The sequence below is a fragment of the Diorhabda sublineata genome, chromosome 5 (assembly GCF_026230105.1).
Source record: "Diorhabda sublineata isolate icDioSubl1.1 chromosome 5, icDioSubl1.1, whole genome shotgun sequence".
In the NCBI taxonomy this organism is placed as follows: Eukaryota; Metazoa; Arthropoda; class Insecta; order Coleoptera; family Chrysomelidae; genus Diorhabda; species Diorhabda sublineata.
This window is the reverse complement of record NC_079478.1, coordinates 35,038,695-35,063,545: the sequence shown is the minus strand read 5'-3', so window position 1 is coordinate 35,063,545 and position 24,851 is coordinate 35,038,695. Positions and strand designations below refer to the sequence as shown.

General features: G+C 32.4%; 1 protein-coding gene across 1 annotated transcript in view; it reads right to left on the bottom strand.

The window, feature by feature from the left end:
• Positions 1-902: 902 nt before the first annotated feature.
• The window catches only part of LOC130444033 (protein drumstick), a 58,778-nt gene continuing 34,829 nt past the window's right edge, over positions 903-24,851 (bottom strand). The window contains exons 2-4 of the mRNA XM_056779000.1: positions 17,454-17,879; positions 3,933-4,011; positions 903-1,510 (exon numbers count right to left, since the gene is read on the bottom strand). Coding sequence (XP_056634978.1) covers positions 3,987-4,011; positions 17,454-17,674 — 246 coding nt within the window. The 5' untranslated portion in view covers positions 17,675-17,879 and the 3' untranslated portion in view covers positions 903-1,510; positions 3,933-3,986. The remainder of the gene's footprint in view (positions 1,511-3,932; positions 4,012-17,453; positions 17,880-24,851) is intronic.

Genomic DNA, 24,851 nt, shown 5'->3' with positions numbered 1-24,851 from the left:
ACAAACAAAGTCTTATTTAATTAGCAGTTACCAGTCAGAGAGCCGCATTTACCCACTGTGGAATGAAAATTCTCAACTGATTTTGAGGTTAGCAATACAAAGTTTCAATAACTTTAACTATATGTTATATGCGGTATATTATGGTAGATTTTGTACATTTATAAATTCATTATTTATTAAAAACACAATTGACTGTCATAAACAAACACAGCTGTGTCGCGAGGTGTGACATCATTCAAGACGCCATGACAGTCTTGGCCTTTTTCGCGGTCAATTTGAAATTCATTTCTAAAAACTCAAAGTACTAACGTAAAAAACCTAATTTTCTTAAAATAATATATTTTTGGGGTAATATAGAAGCTAAGCTATAGTTTTAAACTAATTTCCAAACTATTACATCCGTTCGCCTTGGTCACGTGATTTTGACATATGTTGGGGTTATTTTTCTTTCTGTTTGTTTATTTATGGTGCTATTTTGGCTTCGCTTCTTTCTTTTTCGTTATTTTTCATAATATCGTCCATAAACACCGGTTTACAAACAAAAATATCACGATAAAAAAAAGCAGTACACACGTCAAAAAAAATAAGGTTAACGGCAACAACGTCAATTTTATGAATTGAGTCAATAGACGTCAAACGTCAAACGTCATCCGGCAACGGTAAACGAAAAGGCGGCCTTAAAGCAACCCCTTTATGTAAATTCGTCAGTATCCGAAGAATGAGACATTATTTTAACGTATAAGGATCGATAATATATACGAGGGAGGTTTATAAATAACACGCAGTTTTTGTTATTCAATTTTTTATTGTACAATTAGGTACTATAAATATTTTAATTTTTACAAAAAAAATAATAGTAAAACTGAAACCTTTTTCGCATACAATCGAAAAGGGTACAGGTTTCATCGATACTTAAATTTCATTAAATTCTGCAAAAGCAATATATTAATTTTAACTGTACAGGATGTCACAAATATTATAAAACTAATCATTGCACTACTGCTATTATCAAAAAAAATGAGATAACAAGAAATATTGTTTTCAAAATTTAAGAACTAAAAAATTTTATATGAAAAAAAATTTGTAATATGAAAATATAGACAAAGTACACAAGGCGGAATAAACGTTTCCCGTCCAATAAATTAAACTAAATATTAGATTTGAAAGGTAATTGATTTTCATGTGAAATAATATTTCCCATATCTCATTTTTGATACGATCACAAATTGTATTCAATACAATCATTATTAGTTTCACTATATCGCATATATATATATATATATATATATATATAGAAAAAAAAATTAAGAATACAACGTCCAGACTAGACAACGGTAGTCCATTATTAAAAAACTAAAATTTTAATAATAAATATTATTAATACTAAAACATATATTTACAAGATTATATTTGAGAGGCAATAAATACTGTAAAAAAGTTTTAAAAGGCATCTAACGTATACTACTAGTATCTGCTGCTGAAACAAGTATTGGCGGGGTAGTGTATGGTCCTGAAAATGAAAAAAAAAAGAAATAATTGGAAATTTTTATAAAATATAATAATAAACACACAAGAAAATAATATTTACATTCTTAAAAATGCTTTCTTCCTCGCTAGATTAACTATCAAACTATATAAATCCTTTAAAAATGATATGACTGTGGGATTGTGACGATCAAACGCCAAAATGTACTTGTTGCAATATGTATAGCAAGCTTTCGAATAATTACGTATTCATCATTAGAGAATTGCGATAAAATATATTTATTTATATTATTTCAAAATCATTACTTTCAAAAAACAACCTTCAAAATGGGAATTAGGCGTAAAATTGGTCTTCAATTACCAAATTTTGAAAACAACGTCTTCACTCCAAGTCAAATCTCTTATACGAGGAGTGGCTATTAAATAACGAGACTAACGCTGCTGCTTATTCGAATACACCGTGCGTGTAGACAAACCAGTATAGCCGTGGCTTTCTTATAAAGAGAGCAACGAAATGTTCTACTGAAACTTAGAAAAAGTTCAACTGAAACTTATAATTTATTGAAACAAGTCAATGACTTTTTGTCGCGTCCACGTTTTTTGTGTGGGTTAAGCATTTTCAAGATGGCCGAAGCGATGCTGAAGATGATTCATATCTACGCAACAACAAGAAATTCGAAAACTCTAGTTTCAATAAAAATAAACGAGTTACGCTGTATAAATATTCAGGCTTATGTAGCGGGCAGTCTGCAGTGATATGTTTTACACCACGTACCTTACTGGCCTGACCTAGCACCGTGTGACTATTCAGAAGTCATGAAGGAATACAAATTCCGCAATAATGAAGAGATCAAAGATAAAAACGAGAAAAAAGCTGTCAATAATTTATAAAGATGAGTATAATTCATATTATAATCAGTTATGACAAAGTTATTGCTTTATCGCCATATTACCCTAGAGGTAAACGCTTTATCAACCCTTTTATTGGTTCAGTAAGTTCAATTGGTAGTAGAAGCACATCCCGACGATCCTAAACGTAAATGTAAAAATCACACAGCATTAGATCGGGTGAGTTTAAAAAACAAGTCTTGAGATTATGCCTTTCGCGATCAATTCAGTCGTCAGGTACATCAACAATACTTTGTTATATTGGATAAAAGGCACATAATTTGACTGAAAAAAGTTTATTGTCCTACTTTTGAGCAATATAAGAAGTACTACTTATAATTTCGTTACCAAAAATAGCCTATAAACTTTCGGCTGTGGTATGTACGTATGTATATCGTCTTTGAAAGCCTCAAATCCGCAGATTTTTATGTCCATTAAGGTGAAAGGTTGATTTATTATTCGAGATAACATAATCTAGATAATAGTTATCTTCTTGAAATAATTTTATTCATCTATGTAGCAATTTAATCTATGATCTGTAGGCTTTAGAGTTTGCAACCACAGGAAAGACCTTCGTACAAGCTAGATGCTTTCTTCTCTCGTAGTCGTTGATTGACAGAAAATGTTTATCAACGGATGATGTCATTGTCTTAACCGAGATTGGAACTCAAATTATACGAGGGATTCCCATAAAATAAGGTTCTTGAGAATCTGAGAACAGCGTATTTGGCGGTTAGCTGTCTACTAGGTACGTTTATTGTTGTCTTGGTAGCCGTGCAAGATGAAGATCCCATTTAATTCCCACGCCCAGTACTACGTTTTTCATGTGTAAGAAAACGTTTCTCCGATAGAGATTCATTCCCAAAAATGTGAAAAAAGTGCGAAAATGATATAGAAAATTCAATGTACACATTTCGATATAATTCTGTCTTACACACCCCTTACAGTCTGGACTTGACCCCCAGTGATTATTATCTCTTAACTGAATCAAAAAAACACTTGGGAGGGATGATTTCACAACCGACGAACAGCTGAAAGAAGAGGATTATGTCGAAAATTGGAAAGAAATCTGAACTTTCTAAATATTAATTATTTAATGTCAATAAACTTGTTATTCATTGTGAAAATTGTTTAAGAACCTTATTTTATGGAAAATCCTTGTATGTATGCAGCTTCGAATGGGTAGTGGCTTGCTCACTGCTACCAACAAACAAATCTGTCATTTTTTTGTTTATTATTAAAACGATTTTTTCCATTTTGGACTATACGTGTCTGTTTTATTGTTAGAATTAAATTTGTGTTTCTCTATTTAGTCATCAATCCAAAATTAAAAAGATCTTTCCAAAAGCTTCGCGATAAACACGTCCACAGCCGGTTTGTACAAAAAAAAATGAAATAAGATAAGAATTATCATTAATGTTAAATGTTAGTAATAGTAAAAACTGCTTAGACCAATTCCTTTTGTATTAAAAAAATTGTTTTTTATGATTATTATACAAATTAATATTGGAACTGAGCTCACAGTAGAAATGTTAGTCGTATTATAAAGATTGTCTTACACTTTTAAAATTAAGACAGGACCGGGTTAGCCCTTTTTGACCATAGGACCCCTTTTACCTCCAATAGCACTGATTACATCTAAAATAATAGGTAAAAATAAATAAATAAAATATGTACAAATATTTAGTTAAGCAATTACCAAACATACAACCATTTGTCAGTATTTACAATATTTGTAATTATACAGAGGCAGTAAACGTTGAAGAAAAAAGTTTTTCAATAATTCATTAATAATTTAAGGATATATTTCAACAATTCAGTTCTGCATGAGGAGAATTTCTTGATACTTTGCATGGACTAAACCAGACCATACAAGATTTTACGTTCCACATTATAATTTTCTTTTTTCATAATAGCTATGGCACAAAATTTGGAGTTGAAAGTTGTAATAATACAATATCGAAATAGTTTTGTGAAAAAAAGATTATTTTCTTGACATTAGTTAGACAAGTCCTTTTTTTTGTATTGAGATGTCTAATAAATAAGAAAAAGCGTTTATAATATGGTTGATCCGTTATCTTATGATCCTACATCTCACGCAGAATTAAACTAAAGCAAGTCTACTCTGAGCTTGAAAAAAATTTAAGCAGGAATCCTTCGTTTTTTCAGCTTTAGACTTTCCTTTGACTTCCTGGGAAGTTATATCACTTACTCTATGTGGACTAGTCGTATCTAGACATTTCATTTGGATAGTTGAAAAAAAATCTTCTTTCTGTTTTATTCGTTTCAAGTTTTCAGCATACCTTAGATTTGTTGTTTTGTACTTTCTCTTAAAAATGTTATTTGGCGACCTGGAACGCTGTTTTAATTGACTAAGCGCCAGTGCACTAGTAGCAGTAGACGTGATAATTGCTGCTTTACATGAATGTAAACTTGTCACCAGTTACTTCAAGAAACAATCGAAATAGGCTCAGTAACTCCTCATGGTTCAATAACCAGCCGAACATCCTCTACAACGATGGCCATAGCCTAGAACTGACAAGAAATTCTACAACCAATGCAATCGTCAACGATTTAGCACTAATATGTACGAATAAATGCTTGTGGTGAACATCAACGAGAATTTGAAACGGATCAATACGCTGGAAGAAGTTACCATAGTTCCCAGTAATATAATTGGATACCTAGGGATCCTAGTAGGTAATCGACCAAGTTTCCGAGAAGATGTCGAAACTAATAAGGTTTCTTCTAGGTGGATCAAACTGCTGCAAAAGAGCAGTCAGTTGCTTCGTGCTCCTTAACATGATCAGGTCGTTCCAAAGGAAACTTTCCAATCTAACAAAGAAACAAGACCATAATCTCTGTTTAAGTCTAGACACTCAAAATAGGCGTTCTTCTAGAAGTTAATACAGTTAGGATACATAAAAAAGTTGCCGAGAACCATTTGGTGAACTTTATCAGTGATATTGTCATAGTTTTATGGCTGTCTCAAACGCTAATCGTCAGATACCCAAAGCTTCATGGTCGTTAATGATAATACAAAGTCTATAACACGTAGTTTTATTTCTTTTCAATGCATTCACAGTTTCTTCCATTTTTAAAAAAATCTTCGCAACGACTCGCTAATACGATTGTGGAACAAAAACGTTCAAAATGACCTGATAAGTCCTGACATCTTCAGATCGTATTCACACAACTGTCGTTGTACTGAATAAAAGATGAAGCTCTCAAGTTTTTATTGTTTATTCGACAAAGTTGGATGCAGAGAAGAAAAGAATATTGTGTTTTGACCGCTAGTTAAAAACCAATAAATTAAAATCTTTCGTAATATGTATCACCACATCACACTGAGTCAGTGAGAACGAAATTACTTCCATAGACGGGTGAAGAACTAAATTTCTGAAAGCAGTGGTACAAAATTTGAATATACTTAATTTAAATTCCCATTATAGTTAGAAAAATAACTGTTATAACACATAAAATTTATAAAATCAGCTAATTAACTATTATAAAAGACCTTTTTTTACAAGACATTTTCGAATTTAAAGTTTGACTACAATAAAGGAAATCGCTGGACCCAAACGTCTAACAACGTATCGAACTAGAAAGAAAGGATGTTGTCATTAACTTATTAACCTAAAAAACGGTTTTTCTTCTCTTGTTTCTACTAAATTTTCGTTTCTGGAGTATGATGGCGTTCCCCACTATCATCTATTGTGACCAATCGACTAAAAAATTCACTAGAATTAAATTTAAAGATATGTTTGGATTTTTAATGCGATCGAGGTTTTAATCAGTATTAATCAAACGCAGTACCCACCTCATAGATCGTTTTTTCATGCAAAATATTGCAAATTGGAATGACTATACCGAACGTTTAGCATCAACCGGGTTCATATGAACAATTTTGAAAGAAGAAAATCACTCACAAAACGCGAAACATCTGTCGGTGAGATTTACGTGAAAATTTGTCGGATGATACGATGGAAGAGGATTCAGAAGATATAGTAGCAGGTCTACTATCTATGGAGCTAAGGCACAGTAGCAGGATTTTATTGACACAGGAATCAGAGTCAAAATTTAGTAGACATGGTCAAAGAAAAGTGTTTGCGCCATATCCAGAGCGATTTGGTCAACGATAATGATGAGAAAATAAATGAGAAAACTTTTGGGATGATTATTGGACATAGTCACGTTGGGACACGTCTCAATAAATAGGGATAATTATTGCAAAGAGTGTAAAGAAGAAGAATAGTCATCTGCTTTGATATAGAAAATTCATTCTGGGTTGAAATGCTTCAAAATAATGTGTAAAAGGTAAAAAGATAGTAGACTGGTTAGTTATTTAGCTAAGTTGCCAAATTTTGGAAAATAAGGGTAACGGAATAGACCTAAATCCTTTGAGTGAACCAAGACTAGTTTAGATCGAGGTGACCTTTGACAGATGATATTAAAAATATGACAGAAACTATCGAAATCATTAAACCGCTCTGGTAGATTGAATTTTTGCTAATGAAAATATACAGGATGTTACAGAAGTTTTCATTCCTAATATTAAGTGGAATTGAAGGTTGTTAATAAAAAATTCATTTGATGAATAATTTTTGATATAATTAATAGTTTAGTAAAATTTTTTATTCATTCATACGCCTCTGGTAGGTTTCCAAGGAAGACTTTTACGACTAATAATTTTTACTCTTTCACCTTTTGTCGTCGACCGATGAGAATTAGTTACAGAAAATTAAAAGTGTTTCTACTATTGCCAAATAATTGGGGACAGTAAATTTTTTACGAATAAATTTTTGGTATAGACAAGCAACAGACCATGCAAAATGTCAGTTTATTACTTATAATAAAGCGGGTTTAGGCTCTCGTCACTTTTCGCTTGTCACCAAAAATAAATGACATCGTAGTGAAAAAACAGTTGAGGACTAATTTGTGCTCTTTTATGACCAATGCCAAATAAAGACCGAACTATAATTTATTCATAAATGCGACGCAATAATAAATCTCGCTCAATACCATACAATATTATGAACAGTATTATTTTCTTTTTCTATATCAACTGGCATCTTCCTTAAGTGCAATTAACAAGTGAAGTTCAATCCTCAAACGTCAGTTTAAACCGAAGACTTTTACAGATGGTTCAACCGACTTAAAAGTTACCGAGGGGTCACTCTTATAATAATTGAATTGAAACTAGTATTGGGATGCATCCGATCTTATAAAAAAGCTATTCACCTATAATTTCAATAAAAAACCAACAAAACATGGTCATAAAAAGTAGAAAACGGAAGGAAACCAAAGACCCTTCCATTAAGCAAAGACGAGCTAAGAAAAGTTACTGGTTTGTTCATTGGACACCGAATAACATCAGGAAAACTATTATTATAGAAGAATATGAGTACCAGGATATTCATAGAGGTCAGCAGCATCGCTCCCAGACAAGTAGCTCACTTGGTTGACTGGTGAACAGTCCAGGGTACAAAATAAATCAATACGTCAATGTTAACGACATAGATTCACGGCCTTTGCGCCCTAACTCATCTAATTTAATCTACCGGTGGTCTGGAGGTAGTGAAGGTTTTAGTTCTGCTAAAATCACCTGAAATATTTTGATAACCTGAATGAAGAAATTATCAATATTGTCAATACATTTCATGCTAAATCAGTTTTCACCCTTATATTTATATAACCTCACCATTTCAAAACTGTTACTGACCCCTATGACCTCTTTGATCTCCTCATCTCTCGTAGTAATAAGGGAGGGACAAGGTGATCTTCGCCAGTTTTATAATAGTTTTGGTTTTCAATTTTTACAGTGTGTAATGTAAAAGTCATTCAACATTCACACCACACACTAGATTTGACCACGTGTGATTTTTATTTACGCTCAACCTAAAGAAAAATACACGTACTCGACGTTTTAAGACGGTTGGAGTCATCAATATCTGGTTTTTCGTGAAGAAACGCGTCTACCATTTGAATAAAAACTTTCTCAATTACATATACACCTTAACAGGTTGTCTGCCGACCATATTTTAGAGGCACTTTCAGACGCCATTAGGTTTTATTTGTTTTGTCGCATTTTTTCATTTAAATTATAGTTTCATCAGGCTTTCAAAAAAAGATACCCCGGTCGGAGTGGTCGGCGTCAGGCAGTAATATTTTGTTGGAAATTTCCTTGAGCATCAGTCTGATCTGTACCAGTAATTACAGGCGAAGCCGGTCGATTTCCTAACGACTGGTCATCATTATGTCCGTCTGCATCTGAATCATTTTATATCCTGATTCTTCTGATAATCTTCATCTTCATATTCGTCACCCCTTCTAAATACTACAATAGCTTTTAATATGAGTGGTTTTTCGAACAATCATCCTCTTTTTTCAGCAGTCCAGAAGGTCCAGGTTAGGCATGAAGGTCCAGATTGGATATCCGTGTTCAGCGACGCCATCGTTGATTGATGCCAGTACACTTTGATCGGAGTAGTCGGCAATCAACCTGTTAAGTAACATTTTTAGTGGAAACCACGTGGATGTAACCAATGGAAAAACTTGAATTTGTGTCGCTATTAGTAGCTGCTACATGGTTACCACGGAATAGCCAAATGGTGATAGAGTGATCATCACTTTGTAATTTAATTTTTAATAAGATGTGTAAATCACTTATTTCGAATGGCAAAAACATAAAAACCACCAGTATTTACCACCAACAAGTGACGCCCTCAAAATAACTTTGCAGATATAATTTTGGAAGTTTTGATCACTATAATTTCCACCTGGATGGTTTGAAACCGTTTCCACTGATTATGAATATCATAAAGTGGTATTTACAACAAAATTGGTGTTATCCAGGTAACAGCCCTTTCCTCTGTCCCTTATACTACTTCTGATGATACTTGGGACATCTAAAGTTTCACTTTGCGTAATTCCAATACTCTTTTAACGTTTAAACTGCGCATACCAGTCAATGATGGTTAATTTTCTGTTTTTTTTTATAATTGTGCTAACTACCGAGTGTTACAAACCTAAACACGTATGTTAATTGGTTTATTTTATAAGAAAACAATAAAAATTATACTCCTTAAACACCTACGAATCATCGCGTTTTTTTTACGACTTCCTCGTGACATAAAAAATCTCTTAACTGTTTAGTAATACCGCCGGATAAAAAGTTTAAAACGTTTAGGAAACTACCTCTGCATTTTGTCGTTTCGAAGACATTTTGATTTATGTAGAAACGCGTCATAAAAAAAGCTGTTAAATCTTTCAACAACTTGTGTATGTTCAATCAACTGCGTAAAAGTACATTTCGACATAAAAATTCTTAATTATTTTAGTCTGGAATTACAAAAAATTCCTCGATAACGTTTCTAATATTTGTCTGAATCATCCGAAGACTTACTCCAACTTGAATATAGGTAAAATAGATAAAGGAATTAAACAAATAATATTGATGACAAAGGTAAGGTCATGGTTTGTAAATAACAAATAAAAACCTTTTTAAAATGGATAACGCTGAACAAATCTTATCATCGAAGATATGAAATAGTATATTTACTTTTAATTTCCTTGTATCCACGTCAATAAACAAAATAATCTCGAATTATGTCAGAACAACATGGCAATATGAGAAAAAAAATCCGTGGACTTGACAAGAACTATTATCAAATATTATTCGATGTAACCTTTAATAAAATCCGGTACTTTATACGAATATAAACCGGAATTTTTGAATAAACGCGCGAAAACTTTAATGTCGTGGTAGTTGGTGCACTGTATGTTAGATTGATCTGTTCCGTTTTCCGGAAAAGTCAACGCTGTAGAAGACCGACGCAGTACTGTACTCGAGAGCGCAAAATTTTAGCCAGATGAGTGCCAAGACTTTTGACTTTTGGGTAAAAATTCACACGCCGGGAAGTTTGCACGTGTCTTCAGCAGCGGTATGAAGAGGAAGGAGAAAATCATTTGCACCGAATATTGACCACAAATGAGATATGGGTACATCACTATATTTCGGAATATAAACGCGTGTCTATGGAGTGGAGGAAAACGAAGACGAAGGCGCGCCAGTTAAAGGGGAGGTCACACGATAAATGGGAAACATGAGCTGAGTTTTTTACCCTTAATTTTTCCAGTGCCCAACAATTATCAGCGAGAAATATTATAGTAACCTTCTTAAATATTCGGTGAAACCTGTACGACGCGATATTGCTTCAAGACAACGCCAACCCGCATACAGTTTGGCTTACGAAGAAAACGTTGGACTTATTGGTTTAGGAAACACTAAACATCCTCTTCAAAATCCAGATTTGTCGCCACTATTATTTATTTGTTCCATTGGAAGAGACATTTGGTGGACTCGTGAGCGAATATTTATTTATCTAGCTTTTTGCAGCAAATATCCATTTTTTGCTCTTTTTCTCACCTGGAATTCCTTCCCATTAATAAAAAATGAAAGTGATTCCAGCCCTTAAAAATCATACGATTTCTTTTATCTATTTCTACAATTGAATTGAATCACATAAATCTGTCTGTCGAAGTAAACCCCTAAGGTTTAAGAAGGGTGGCAATTCTTGTGAAGCCACTACTAAAATTCAAATTTTTTTATCATCAACAGAAATATGTCTTCTTCTTTCGATGGCACCCTTTTCAGTTTAATAATTAGCATACTCCTCTTGAGACGCTTGCATCTTTTCAGTCATCTGCCTACGGATCTCCATGTATATGGTTTGTGGTTTTTTCCACTACTTTCTGGCAGTCTTTTGACATGATATCCTCCTCAACCAAATTTACATCTAGCCCATATCACCACATCTTATCATAACTGAGATTCCTCATTCCAATTGTCCTTTTTGCTTTATTGTTTTTCCACAAAACCTGCAAAAATCCATAACTCCACCATTGAATGTCCACGCCTAGCTCCTCACCAACTCAACCGATTAAAGTGTTCAAAAACTCAAAAGAAAGAAGGTGTTTCACTGAGTGTTCTTAAACCAAAACGAACTCTGTAGCTATATTAGAACCTGAGATATAGATCTTTGAATGTAGAAAAATTGCCAAAAGCCTACAAAAATCCATAACTCCACATTGAATGTCCGCGCCTAGCTCCTCTTCATCTCAGCCGATTTAAGTGATCAAAAACTCAAAAGAAAGAAGGTGTTTTAGCAAGTGTTCTTAAACTAAAACGAACTCTGTAGCTGTATTAGAACCTGAGATATAGATCTTTGAATGTAGAAAAATTGCCAAAAACCTGCAAAAATCCATAACTCCACATTGAATGTCCGCGATTAGCTCCTCTCCAACTCAACCGATTAAAGTGTTCAAAAACTCAAAAGAAAGGAGGTGTTTCACTGAGTGTTCTTAAACCAAAACGAACTCTGTAGCTATATTAGAACCTGAGATATAGATCTTTGAATGTAGAAAAATTGCCAAAAGCCTACAAAAATCCATAACTCCACATTGAATGTCCGCGCCTAGCTCCTCTTCATCTCAGCCGATTTAAGTGATCAAAAACTCAAAAGAAAGAAGGTGTTTTAGCAAGTGTTCTTAAACTAAAACGAACTCTGTAGCTGTATTAGAACCTGAGATATAGATCTTTGAATGTAGAAAAATTGCCAAAAACCTGCAAAAATCCATAACTCCACATTGAATGTCCGCGATTAGCTCCTCTCCAACTCAACCGATTAAAGTGTTCAAAAACTCAAAAGAAAGGAGGTGTTTCACTGAGTGTTCTTAAACCAAAACGAACTCTGTAGCTATATTAGAACCTGAGATATAGATCTTTGAATGTAGAAAAATTGCCAAAAGCCTACAAAAATCCATAACTCCACATTGAATGTCCGCGCCTAGCTCCTCTTCATCTCAGCCGATTTAAGTGATCAAAAACTCAAAAGAAAGAAGGTGTTTTAGCAAGTGTTCTTAAACTAAAACGAACTCTGTAGCTGTATTAGAACCTGAGATATAGATCTTTGAATGTAGAAAAATTGCCAAAAACCTGCAAAAATCCATAACTCCACCATTGAATGTCCACGCCTAGCTCCTCACCAACTCAACCGATTAAAGTGTTCAAAAACTCAAAAGAAAGGAGGTGTTTCACTGAGTGTTCTTAAACCAAAACGAACTCTGTAGCTATATTAGAACCTGAGATATAGATCTTTGAATGTAGAAAAATTGCCAAAAGCCTACAAAAATCCATAACTCCACATTGAATGTCCGCGCCTAGCTCCTCTTCATCTCAGCCGATTTAAGTGATCAAAAACTCAAAAGAAAGAAGGTGTTTTAGCAAGTGTTCTTAAACTAAAACGAACTCTGTAGCTGTATTAGAACCTGAGATATAGATCTTTGAATGTAGAAAAATTGCCAAAAACCTGCAAAAATCCATAACTCCACATTGAATGTCCGCGCCTAGCTCCTCTCTAACTCAACCGATTTAAGTGATCAAAAACTCAAAAGAAAGAAGGTGTTTCAGCGAGTGTTCTTAAACTAAAACGAACTCTGTAGCCATATTAGAAACTGAGATATAGATCTTTGAATGTAAAAAAATTGCCAAAAACCTGCAAAAATCCATAACTCCACATTGAATATCCGCGCCTATCTCCTCTCCAACTCAACCAATTTAAGTGTTCAAGATCTCAAAAGAAAGAAGGTGTTTCAGTGAGTGTTCTTAAATTAAAACTAACTCTGTAGCTATATTAGAACCTGAAATATAGATCTTTGAATGTAGAAAAATTACCAAAAACCTACAAAAATCCATAACTCCACATTGAATATCCGCGCCTAGCTCCTCACCAACTCAACCGATTTAAGTGTTCAAAAACTCAAAAGAAAGAAGGTGTTTCAGCGAGTGTTCTAAACCAAAACGAAGTCTCTATCTTCAATAGAACCTGAGATATTGAGGATAGAACGTGTGTATGCCAAAAAGCAACAAAAATCCATAACTCCACATTGAATATCCGCGCCTATCTCCTCTCCATCTCAACCGATTTAAGTGTTCAAGAACTCAAAAGAAAGAAGGTGTTTCAGTGAGTGTTCTTAAACCAAAGCGAAGTCTCTATCTTTAATAGAACCTGAGATATTGAGGATAGAACGTGTGTATATGAAGAACTTCCATAAGTAATCGCATTTGAGTATAACTTGAGAATGGTGAAAATTAGATGAAATCCTATGATTGATGGCTGATCTGTGCATCAATACTTTTCATTGAAAAAAAAAATTAAGCAAATCGGTTGGGTAGAACGCCTGAACGGACTCGGAATGGAAATCATCAATTTTTTTAATATATAAGATAGTATAAAGCTAAGACCGTCTCCCTATCGCATTCCAATCATTTCTAATCGATAAAAACATTTGTTATAATGGTTTGCAAAACTTGGGAGGGAACTTGAAACGCAAATAATCCAACACTGCTATTTTTAACTCTTGGAAGATCGAGTTAAACAACATCAAAAAGTAATACATGCATATTGTTGACGTAACTTCGTAATTTTCTATTAAGAGGCATCCAAATCGCATTCTTGAAATTATGATATTGAAAGACTTTGCTTATGGTTCAAGATTCCCTTTGATCTTCATCAGTAAAAAGTTTAAGACATTTGCAGTGTGTTACTTAGTCTCTGATGATTCTTCGACATGATGTAGAGGTGGAATGGAATACTTAGACTCAGTATGGTATGTGTAAGTTTGATATCTATGCCAAAAGTATCTAAATCTCATAATGTATCGCTGAAAATAAACGTGGTGGATTTATTGTAGCTGTAATGTTATTTTTCAACATAATAATCGATACTTTCCATTAAAATTTATGTAAGTAATTTAATTATGATAATAAATTTATTATAAAGCTATAAGTAATATTTAAATTTCATCTGGATGTAAATCGCTATCTAAAATTGATTTACCGACGTTCATAAAACCGTAGGAAACAAAAACGATGGTATGACTAAAAGATAATAAAATCCATATGTCTAAACATTGTAATTTTGCCACTAAATTATAAGATATGCTATTAGAAGTTTGATAGTTTACGTTATAATAAAAAAAACTGCGTTATACATAATTGTCATTGTCAAATAAGTTTTTATTAATAAACATAATTATAGTGTAATCGTTGCTATTTTTAATTTGTATCGAAACTAATAGTTGATAAAACTGATTGTTTACATTAATAAAACAAATTAATGACATCAAACATTTGTCAAAAAAGGACTTGGGGTTGAACCGACGTTTTTTCTGAGATAAACTTAATCAACATGCATTCCTATCCGGATGGAGTGTATTAGGGCCAGTTAACTAAATTCAAATAATTGAAATCAACGAAGTTATTCAAGAATTATGTTCCATGTGGTTGTGGCTTTAGCAAACCACATCAAAGTCAGTCATAAGGCAGAGTGGAAAGTACAAATCAGGATGTGAATTGACGATGGAAACTGGAGGCGATGATCTTCAGAAAATTTGAAATTTGTCCAGTTAATGGATAAAGGTTCCATATACTGCCATGTTTGGACATGTTGTTGTCTTATTCCAAAAGAATTTGTCGCAAATCTACGAACCGATTGAGAGTTGAAGACGGTATTTAGGGAATTTGGTATAGAAAAACGGCCCCGGCAAAAAAAACGAAGACAAGTCGATGGATAGTGACCAGGAAACAGGCAACTTGCATGATGACTTTATTGAAGCTGAAGATGATAGTAAAGACAATGTAGATAATAATTATAAAGAAAACGCCAATAACCTAGAAGCTTCAAACCAATTGAGCAGTTTAATACAGTGAAACAATTAATGTAAAAGTAAATTTAAGAAACTCAACAAAAAAGATGAAAGCTTCACCTAATTCAAATATTGTGTTGGTGAGAATGAAGTTCCAGAGGTTGAGGTGAAACATTCTAATGGCAGTTATGGAGAAAACCAAAGACGATTTTTATAAGCTAGCAAACAAGAAAGAGGAAATGTTTTCCAGGAACAGTGTTCTGTAATGAAAAATTGATATATTTGAAAAGTGCATCACGGGAAAAGAAAATTTTACGACGTTTCGCAAAGGAAGACAGGCCTATCAACGATGTAACCGTAAAATTAAATGTATGACGTAAAACTATTGGGAATTTTTTCAAACATTAATGGCCTTGTCATTTTTTGATACTCCATACAGGAAACCCCAGAGTTGACAAAGTGGCCAAGCCTGGGCTAGTCCTGGGAAGTCTAGCTTCGGTGTACCTGTATTGGCCTACTTAACTCAGCTTCGGCCATACCAATGATTACCCAAGCTCGGGCCAAGACTGGGATACCCAGCCTTGGTCATTCATTAGCCACCCAAGCCTGGGTATCCCAGCCTTGGCCATATATTGTCAACCTAGACTCGGGCCAAGGTTGGTTAACCCATCCTTGTCCATACCAGTGATTACCCGAGCTTGGGATCAGAACGTGTTTTGATACGATTAATATTTGAGTTGTTTGCATCCACTTGAAACATTCGTCTTGATAAAAAAAATGGAATTAAATCTCAGACATTTTCGTGCGATGATTGTCTTCGATTTTTTGTGATGAAAAACCATCTCGAGTCATCGTGTTTAGCTGATTTTCAATCAATTTTCAAATTCCGATGCTATGCGCAAACTGATATTGCGAAATCATCATGTGACATACCGTGAAATTGAGGCAAATTTGGGTTTTACGTCCATTCAATATTGCACAAACATTTGTTTCTCAAAAAGATTTGTTCGGGTTTCAAATCACGCTACCACGTCTATAAGATCGTAACAAATCATGGATTTATGCATATGGACCCAAAACTAAACAACAATGGACTGTATGGGTCTTATCTTCTTAAAGTACCATGATTCAAAACGACGAATTGATAAGTCCTTGTTTGGAAAATAAATTGCGAGGTTTTTCTACACAATATTTTAAAAAACAATAAAGCCATATCTAATTAAAAATATTTACTAGTGTAGTTATATTGTAAAAGAAAATGGGATCTAATTTTATCTAATCTATATTTTCATTCTGTACGTTCTTCAAGTTTACTGCCACACTGTGATAACTTAAATAGGACAAAAAAATGCGTGTTAACTAACTCAGATTATATAATACTGAAATAAATTATTAACGAATATGATTTCAAATAATAAAATTTCGAACACGAAAAATTCAAAAGATATTGAGAGGTATTTGATTTTCTTACAGGCTATCCACTCATTTATATTTATATCCACCACAATCGATTTTTCTAATTCTAATTGTAAAGGAAAAACGACAACAGGACTTCGAGATTGTATTGTAAAAGGTAAAACAGCTGAAAGAAGAAATAGAGCACGTTTTGGATCAAGTTTCAAAAGTATCTCGAAAATTTCATCAAATAAGTTCGCTCAACTGTGAAAATACAGGATCTGTTGGAGAAGCCAAGCAGACTGGTCGATCAAAAACAAGTCAATATCGAATAGCTGATTTTGCGGATCAGTAATTGTGCTCAATATCGCGAAATGATAATACAGATTGAGGATATTGATGTGGTGTCAATAAGACGGTTCCATATGTCATACAACCTATGAAAAACTCAAATAATTGCATGAGACATTTCCAGGTCGTGTACTATTTCGTTTGGCCTCCTGAACCGTGTGATTTGATAACATTAGATTTCTTTTTATGAGGTTATTAGAAATCAGAGGTCTTCGTCAACACACGCTAGAAGATTCAACGTTGCATCTACAAAATTCAACCAGCTGTGAAGGTTGAATGAAAAAAGTATAATCAAAATATTAAAAACTGCGTTTTCTGTTTAATTTAAATTATTTTAGTTGTCGTAGAGGCATTATTGGACGCGTAGGTATTTCGAAGGTCATAGACGTTAAGAAAATCAAATAAATCGACTAAAAATAAAAGGCACATTTGTAAAAATGTGTTATACCCTGTATGATTAAGCTTAAACTTGATGAAATTCATGATAACTCGATATAATTTTATTTTTCTATATTTAATTTCGTAAATTTTGAATTTTTGCGACAAAATTTTATTAAAATAAAAACGAGAAAGATATTAATCGATAATTAATTATAAAATATTAAAAAAATAAAACAATATCTTACCTATGCTGTTTGAGGTTATCTTGTCTCTTGAAACTTTTTCCGCATATCTCGCAACTAAAAGTAACTTCAGGACTTTTGTGCGTCCTTTCGTGTATCATGAGATTATACGGTTTAGTGAACCTCCTTTGACAATACTTGCACACGAACTCGCACTTGGACCTCATTTTCCTCCTGAATTGACCTCCGCTAACGTCGTTGTCAATCTGCATGATCGCAAACATGTTGGCTTTTTATCTTTATAGTCGCTACACTAATGATAAAAAAAAATTATAATCTAACGCAAGTTTATCCCAGAAACGATGAGTTAACTAGGATACGATACACGTAATTCTATTTTTGTTTATTTTATTATTAGGAACACGTGAAATCACGACTTGATTAGGAAAATTGTAAGCAGATGTGGGAATCCGGTCTGGGTGATGGGATCTGAAAAGAAACAATAATAATTACAATATGGTGATTTATTAGATTGTGGATTATTTCTAAGAACGAAGAAGAAATTGACTAAACGGATATACTAAAATAAAGATGTAAGGAAAGAAAAAACATCGTGGTGGAAGAGAAAAAGGATCAAGGTAAAACCAGACTCACTAACATCGCAATCCAAACGAAAGTAGTGAAGTTTCGGATTTATATACATTGTACTTAATTGGCGAATTCGGACGATTTATAACCCACAACGCGTTGTGGACTCAGATCGCAATGTGGGTAGATTCACAAACAAGATTTAGATCATTGAGTGGAACGTGTTTTGGGTAAATTAGTAAATCCCAAAAGAGCCAAAAATCAAATAATCATAACCAATTCTTCGGCGTAATTTGTTCAATTCTATGAAAATACGACAACTATGCGAGAAAAAAATTATTAATCATTCATGTAGAGGCTAATAATAGATCTACAAGTCTTTTGGAAGCTGGCTATTAATTACTAATAAGATATGTGCAAATATGCGAGAAATATTTGAAGCTGGTTTGAAAAAAGTTTATGTAGAGGCTAATAATAGATGTACAAATCATTTGGAAGCTGGCTATTAATTACTAATAAGATATGTGCAAATATGCGAGAAATATTTGAAGCTGGTTTGAATAAACTTCATGTAGAGGCTAATAATATATCTACAAGTCTTTTGGAAGATGGCTATTAATTACTAATAAGATATGTGCAAATATGCGAGAAATATTTGAAGCTGGTTTGAATAAACTTCATGTAGAGGCTAATAATATATCTACAAGTCTTTTGGAAGATGGCTATTAATTACTAATAAGATATGTGCAAATATGCGAGAAATATTTGAAGCTGGTTTGAAAAAACTTCATGTAAAGGCTAATAATAGATGTACAAGTCATTTGGAAGCTGGCTATTAATTATTAATAACATATGCGAGAAATATTTGAAGCTTGTTCGAAAAAACTTTATGGAGAGGCTAATAATAGATCTACAAGTCTTTTAGAAGATGGCTATTAATTACTAATAAGATATGTGCAAATATGCGAGAAATATTTGAAGCTGGTTTGAATAAACTTCATGTAGAGGCTAATAATAGATCTACAAGTCTTTTGGAAGATGGCTATTAATTACTAATAAGATATGTGCAAATATGCGAGAAATATTTGAAGCTGGTTTGAATAAACTTCATGTAGAGGCTAATAATATATCTACAAGTCTTTTGGAAGATGGCTATTAATTACTAATAAGATATGTGCAAATATGCGAGAAATATTTGAAGCTGGTTTGAAAAAAGTTTATGTAGAGGCTAATAATAGATCTACAAGACATTTGGAAGCTGGCTATTAATTACTAATAAGATATGTGCAAATATGCGAGAAATATTTGAAGCTGGTTTGAATAAACTTCATCTAGAGGCTAATAATAGATCTACAAGTCTTTTGGAAGCTGGCTATTAATTATTAATAACATATGCGAGAAATATTTGAAGCTTGTTCGAAAAAACTTTATGGAGAGGCTAATAATAGATCTACAAGTCTTTTAGAAGATGGCTATTAATTACTAATAAGATATGTGCAAATATACGAGAAATATTTGAAGCTGGTTTGAATAAACTTCATGTAGAGGCTAATAATATATCTACAAATCTTTTGGAAGATGGCTATTAATTACTAATAAGATATGTGCAAATATGCGAGAAATATTTGAAGCTGGTTTGAAAAAAGTTTGTGTAGAGGCTAATAATAGATGTACAAGTCATTTGGAAGCTGGCTATTAATTATTAATAACATATGCGAGAAATATTTGAAGCTTGTTCGAAAAAACTTTATGGAGAGGCTAATAATAGATCTACAAGTCTTTTAGAAGATGGCTATTAATTACTAATAAGATATGTGCAAATATGTGAGAAATATTTGAAGCTGGTTTGAATAAACTTCATGTAGAGGCTAATAATATATCTACAAGTCTTTTGGAAGATGGCTATTAATTACTAATAAGATATGTGCAAATATGCGAGAAATATTTGAAGCTGGTTTGAATAAACTTCATGTAGAGGCTAATAATATATCTACAAGTCTTTTGGAAGATGGCTATTAATTACTAATAAGATATGTGCAAATATGCGAGAAATATTTGAAGCTGGTTTGAAAAAACTTCATGTAAAGGCTAATAATAGATGTACAAGTCATTTGGAAGCTGGCTATTAATTATTAATAACATATGCGAGAAATATTTGAAGCTTGTTCGAAAAAACTTTATGGAGAGGCTAATAATATATCTACAAGTCTTTTAGAAGATGGCTATTAATTACTAATAAGATATGTGCAAATATGCGAGAAATATTTGAAGCTGGTTTGAATAAACTTCATGTAGTGGCTAATAATATATCTACAAGTCTTTTGGAAGATGGCTATTAATTACTAATAAGATATGTGCAAATATGCGAGAAATATTTGAAGCTGGTTTGAATAAACTTCATGTAGAGGCTAATAATATATCTACAAGTCTTTTGGAAGATGGCTATTAATTACTAATAAGATATGTGCAAATATGCGAGAAATATTTGAAGCTGGTTTGAAAAAACTTCATGTAAAGGCTAATAATAGATGTACAAGTCATTTGGAAGCTGGCTATTAATTATTAATAACATATGCGAGAAATATTTGAAGCTTGTTCGAAAAAACTTTATGGAGAGGCTAATAATAGATCTACAAGTCTTTTAGAAGATGGCTATTAATTACTAATAAGATATGTGCAAATATGCGAGAAATATTTGAAGCTGGTTTGAATAAACTTCATGTAGAGGCTAATAATAGATCTACAAGTCTTTTGGAAGATGGCTATTAATTACTAATAAGATATGTGCAAATATGCGAGAAATATTTGAAGCTGGTTTGAATAAACTTCATGTAGAGGCTAATAATATATCTACAAGTCTTTTGGAAGATGGCTATTAATTACTAATAAGATATGTGCAAATATGCGAGAAATATTTGAAGCTGGTTTGAAAAAAGTTTATGTAGAGGCTAATAATAGATCTACAAGACATTTGGAAGCTGGCTATTAATTACTAATAAGATATGTGCAAATATGCGAGAAATATTTGAAGCTGGTTTGAATAAACTTCATCTAGAGGCTAATAATAGATCTACAAGTCTTTTGGAAGCTGGCTATTAATTATTAATAACATATGCGAGAAATATTTGAAGCTTGTTCGAAAAAACTTTATGGAGAGGCTAATAATAGATCTACAAGTCTTTTAGAAGATGGCTATTAATTACTAATAAGATATGTGCAAATATGCGAGAAATATTTGAAGCTGGTTTGAATAAACTTCATGTAGAGGCTAATAATATATCTACAAGTCTTTTGGAAGATGGCTATTAATTACTAATAAGATATGTGCAAATATGCGAGAAATATTTGAAGCTGGTTTGAATAAACTTCATGTAGAGGCTAATAATAGATCTACAAGTCTTTTGGAAGCTGGCTATTAATTATTAATAACATATGCGAGAAATATTTGAAGCTTGTTCGAAAAAACTTTATGGAGAGGCTAATAATAGATCTACAAGTCTTTTAGAAGATGGCTATTAATTACTAATAAGATATGTGCAAATATGCGAGAAATATTTGAAGCTGGTTTGAATAAACTTCATCTAGAGGCTAATAATAGATCTACAAGTCTTTTGGAAGCTGGCTATTAATTATTAATAACATATGCGAGAAATATTTGAAGCTTGTTCGAAAAAACTTTATGGAGAGGCTAATAATAGATCTACAAGTCTTTTAGAAGATGGCTATTAATTACTAACAAGATATGTGCAAATATGCGAGAAATATTTGAAGCTGGTTTGAATAAACTTCATGTAGAGGCTAATAATATATCTACAAGTCTTTTGGAAGATGGCTATTAATTACTAATAAGATATGTGCAAATATGCGAGAAATATTTGAAGCTGGTTTGAATAAACTTCATGTAGAGGCTAATAATATATCTACAAGTCTTTTGGAAGCTGGCTATTAATTACTAATAAGATATGTGCAAATATGCGAGAAATATTTGAAGCTGGTTTGAATAAACTTCATCTAGAGGCTAATAATAGATCTACAAGTCTTTTGGAAGCTGGCTATTAATTATTAATAACATATGCGAGAAATATTTGAAGCTTGTTCGAAAAAACTTTATGGAGAGGCTAATAATAGATCTACAAGTCTTTTAGAAGATGGCTATTAATTACTAATAAGATATGTGCAAATATGCGAGAAATATTTGAAGCTGGTTTGAATAAACTTCATGTAGAGGCTAATAATATATCTACAAGTCTTTTGGAAGATGGCTATTAATTACTAATAAGATATGTGCAAATATGCGAGAAATATTTGAAGCTGGTTTGAATAAACTTCATGTAGAGGCTAATAATATATCTACAAGTCTTTTGGAAGATGGCTATTAATTACTAATAAGATATGTGCAAATATGCGAGAAATATTTGAAGCTGGTTTGAAAAAAGTTTGTGTAGAGGCTAATAATAGATGTACAAGTCATTTGGAAGCTGGCTATTAATTATTAATAACATATGCGAGAAATATTTGAAGCTTGTTCGAAAAAACTTTATGGAGAGGCTAATAATAGATCTACAAGTCTTTTAGAAGATGGCTATTAATTACTAATAAGATATGTGCAAATATGCGAGAAATATTTGAAGCTGGTTTGAATAAACTTCATGTAGAGGCTAATAATATATCTACAAGTCTTTTGGAAGATGGCTATTAATTACTAATAAGATATGTGCAAATATGCGAGAAATATTTGAAGCTGGTTTGAATAAACTTCATGTAGAGGCTAATAATATATCTACAAGTCTTTTGGAAGATGGCTATTAATTACTAATAAGATATGTGCAAATATGCGAGAAATATTTGAAGCTGGTTTGAAAAAACTTCATGTAAAGGCTAATAATAGATGTACAAGTCATTTGGAAGCTGGCTATTAATTATTAATAACATATGCGAGAAATATTTGAAGCTTGTTCGAAAAAACTTTATGGAGAGGCTAATAATAGATCTACAAGTCTTTTAGAAGATGGCTATTAATTACTAATAAGATATGTGCAAATATGCGAGAAATATTTGAAGCTGGTTTGAATAAACTTCATGTAGAGGCTAATAATATATCTACAAGTCTTTTGGAAGATGGCTATTAATTACTAATAAGATATGTGCAAATATGCGAGAAATATTTGAAGCTGGTTTGAAAAAACTTCATGTAAAGGCTAATAATAGATGTACAAGTCATTTGGAAGCTGGCTATCAATTATTAATAACATATGCGAGAAATATTTGAAGCTTGTTCGAAAAAACTTTATGGAGAGGCTAATAATAGATCTACAAGTCTTTTAGAAGATGGCTATTAATTACTAATAAGATATGTGCAAATATGCGAGAAATATTTGAAGCTGGTTTGAATAAACTTCATGTAGAGGCTAATAATATATCTACAAGTCTTTTGGAAGATGGCTATTAATTACTAATAAGATATGTGCAAATATGCGAGAAATATTTGAAGCTGGTTTGAAAAAACTTCATGTAAAGGCTAATAATAGATGTACAAGTCATTTGGAAGCTGGCTATTAATTATTAATAACATATGCGAGAAATATTTGAAGCTTGTTCGAAAAAACTTTATGGAGAGGCTAATAATAGATCTACAAGTCTTTTAGAAGCTGGCTATTAATTATTAATAAGATATGTGCAAATATGCGAGAAATATTTGAAGCTGGTTTGAAAAAACTTTATGTAGAGGCTAATAAGAGATCTACAAGTCATTTGGAAGCTGGCTATTAACTATTAATAACATATGCGAGAAATATTTGAAGCTGGTTTGAAAAAACTTTATGTAGAGGCTAATAATAGATATACAAGTCTTTTGGAAGCTGGCTATTAATTATTAATAACATATGCGAGAAATATTTGAAGCTGGTTTGATTAAACTTCATATAGAGGCTAATAATAGATGTACAAGTCTTTTGGAAGCTGGCTATTAACTATTAATAACATATGCGAGAAATATTTGAAGCTGGTTTGAAAAAACTTTATGTAGAGGCTAATAATAGATATACAAGTCTTTTGGAAGCTGGCTATTAATTATTAATAACATATGCGAGAAATATTTGAAGCTGGTTTGATTAAACTTCATATAGAGGCTAATAATAGATGTACAAGTCTTTTGGAAGCTGGCTATTAACTATTAATAACATATGCGAGAAATATTTGAAGCTGGTTTGAAAAAACTTTATGTAGAGGCTAATAATAGATGTACAAGTCTTTTGGAAGCTGGCTATTAACTATTAATAACATATGCGAGAAATATTTGAAGCTGGTTCGAAAAAACTTTATGTAGAGGCTAATAATACGTCTTTTGGAAGATGGTTATAAGTTATTAATAAGGGAAGTTCGATAAAGCATAAAGATTAGGTATGAGAATCAGAAGGCACACTTTCAACTACACAATATAGAAGATTGAAGAGATACGAATTGTTAAATATTGCACGAGTTGAAAAATTAATGTCTAAAACAACGATGATTTTATATTCACCGTGAGCAGTTGCTCGATATTATCCAGGGATCTAATTTAAATACTGGTCATAAAAGAGTAGACTATAGTCTATTTTTATGCACGCGAGAGTAATAAAACTAATTTGCAATGCAAAACTTAGTACGTTACTCGTAAATATTATTATAAAAATTTTCTAAAAGAAATGATGACCTTTGATAACAAGATACATCATTTTATTACTCTCTCATTCCTAATAATAGATCATAGACGAAATTTCGTCAGTTCATTTCAAGTACCTTTTCCAATGAATATTTGCTTAGAAAATATTTCGATGAATGTACATTTCTATTAATTCTTCTAATCAAATATCTGATTCTGTATGATTCACCAAT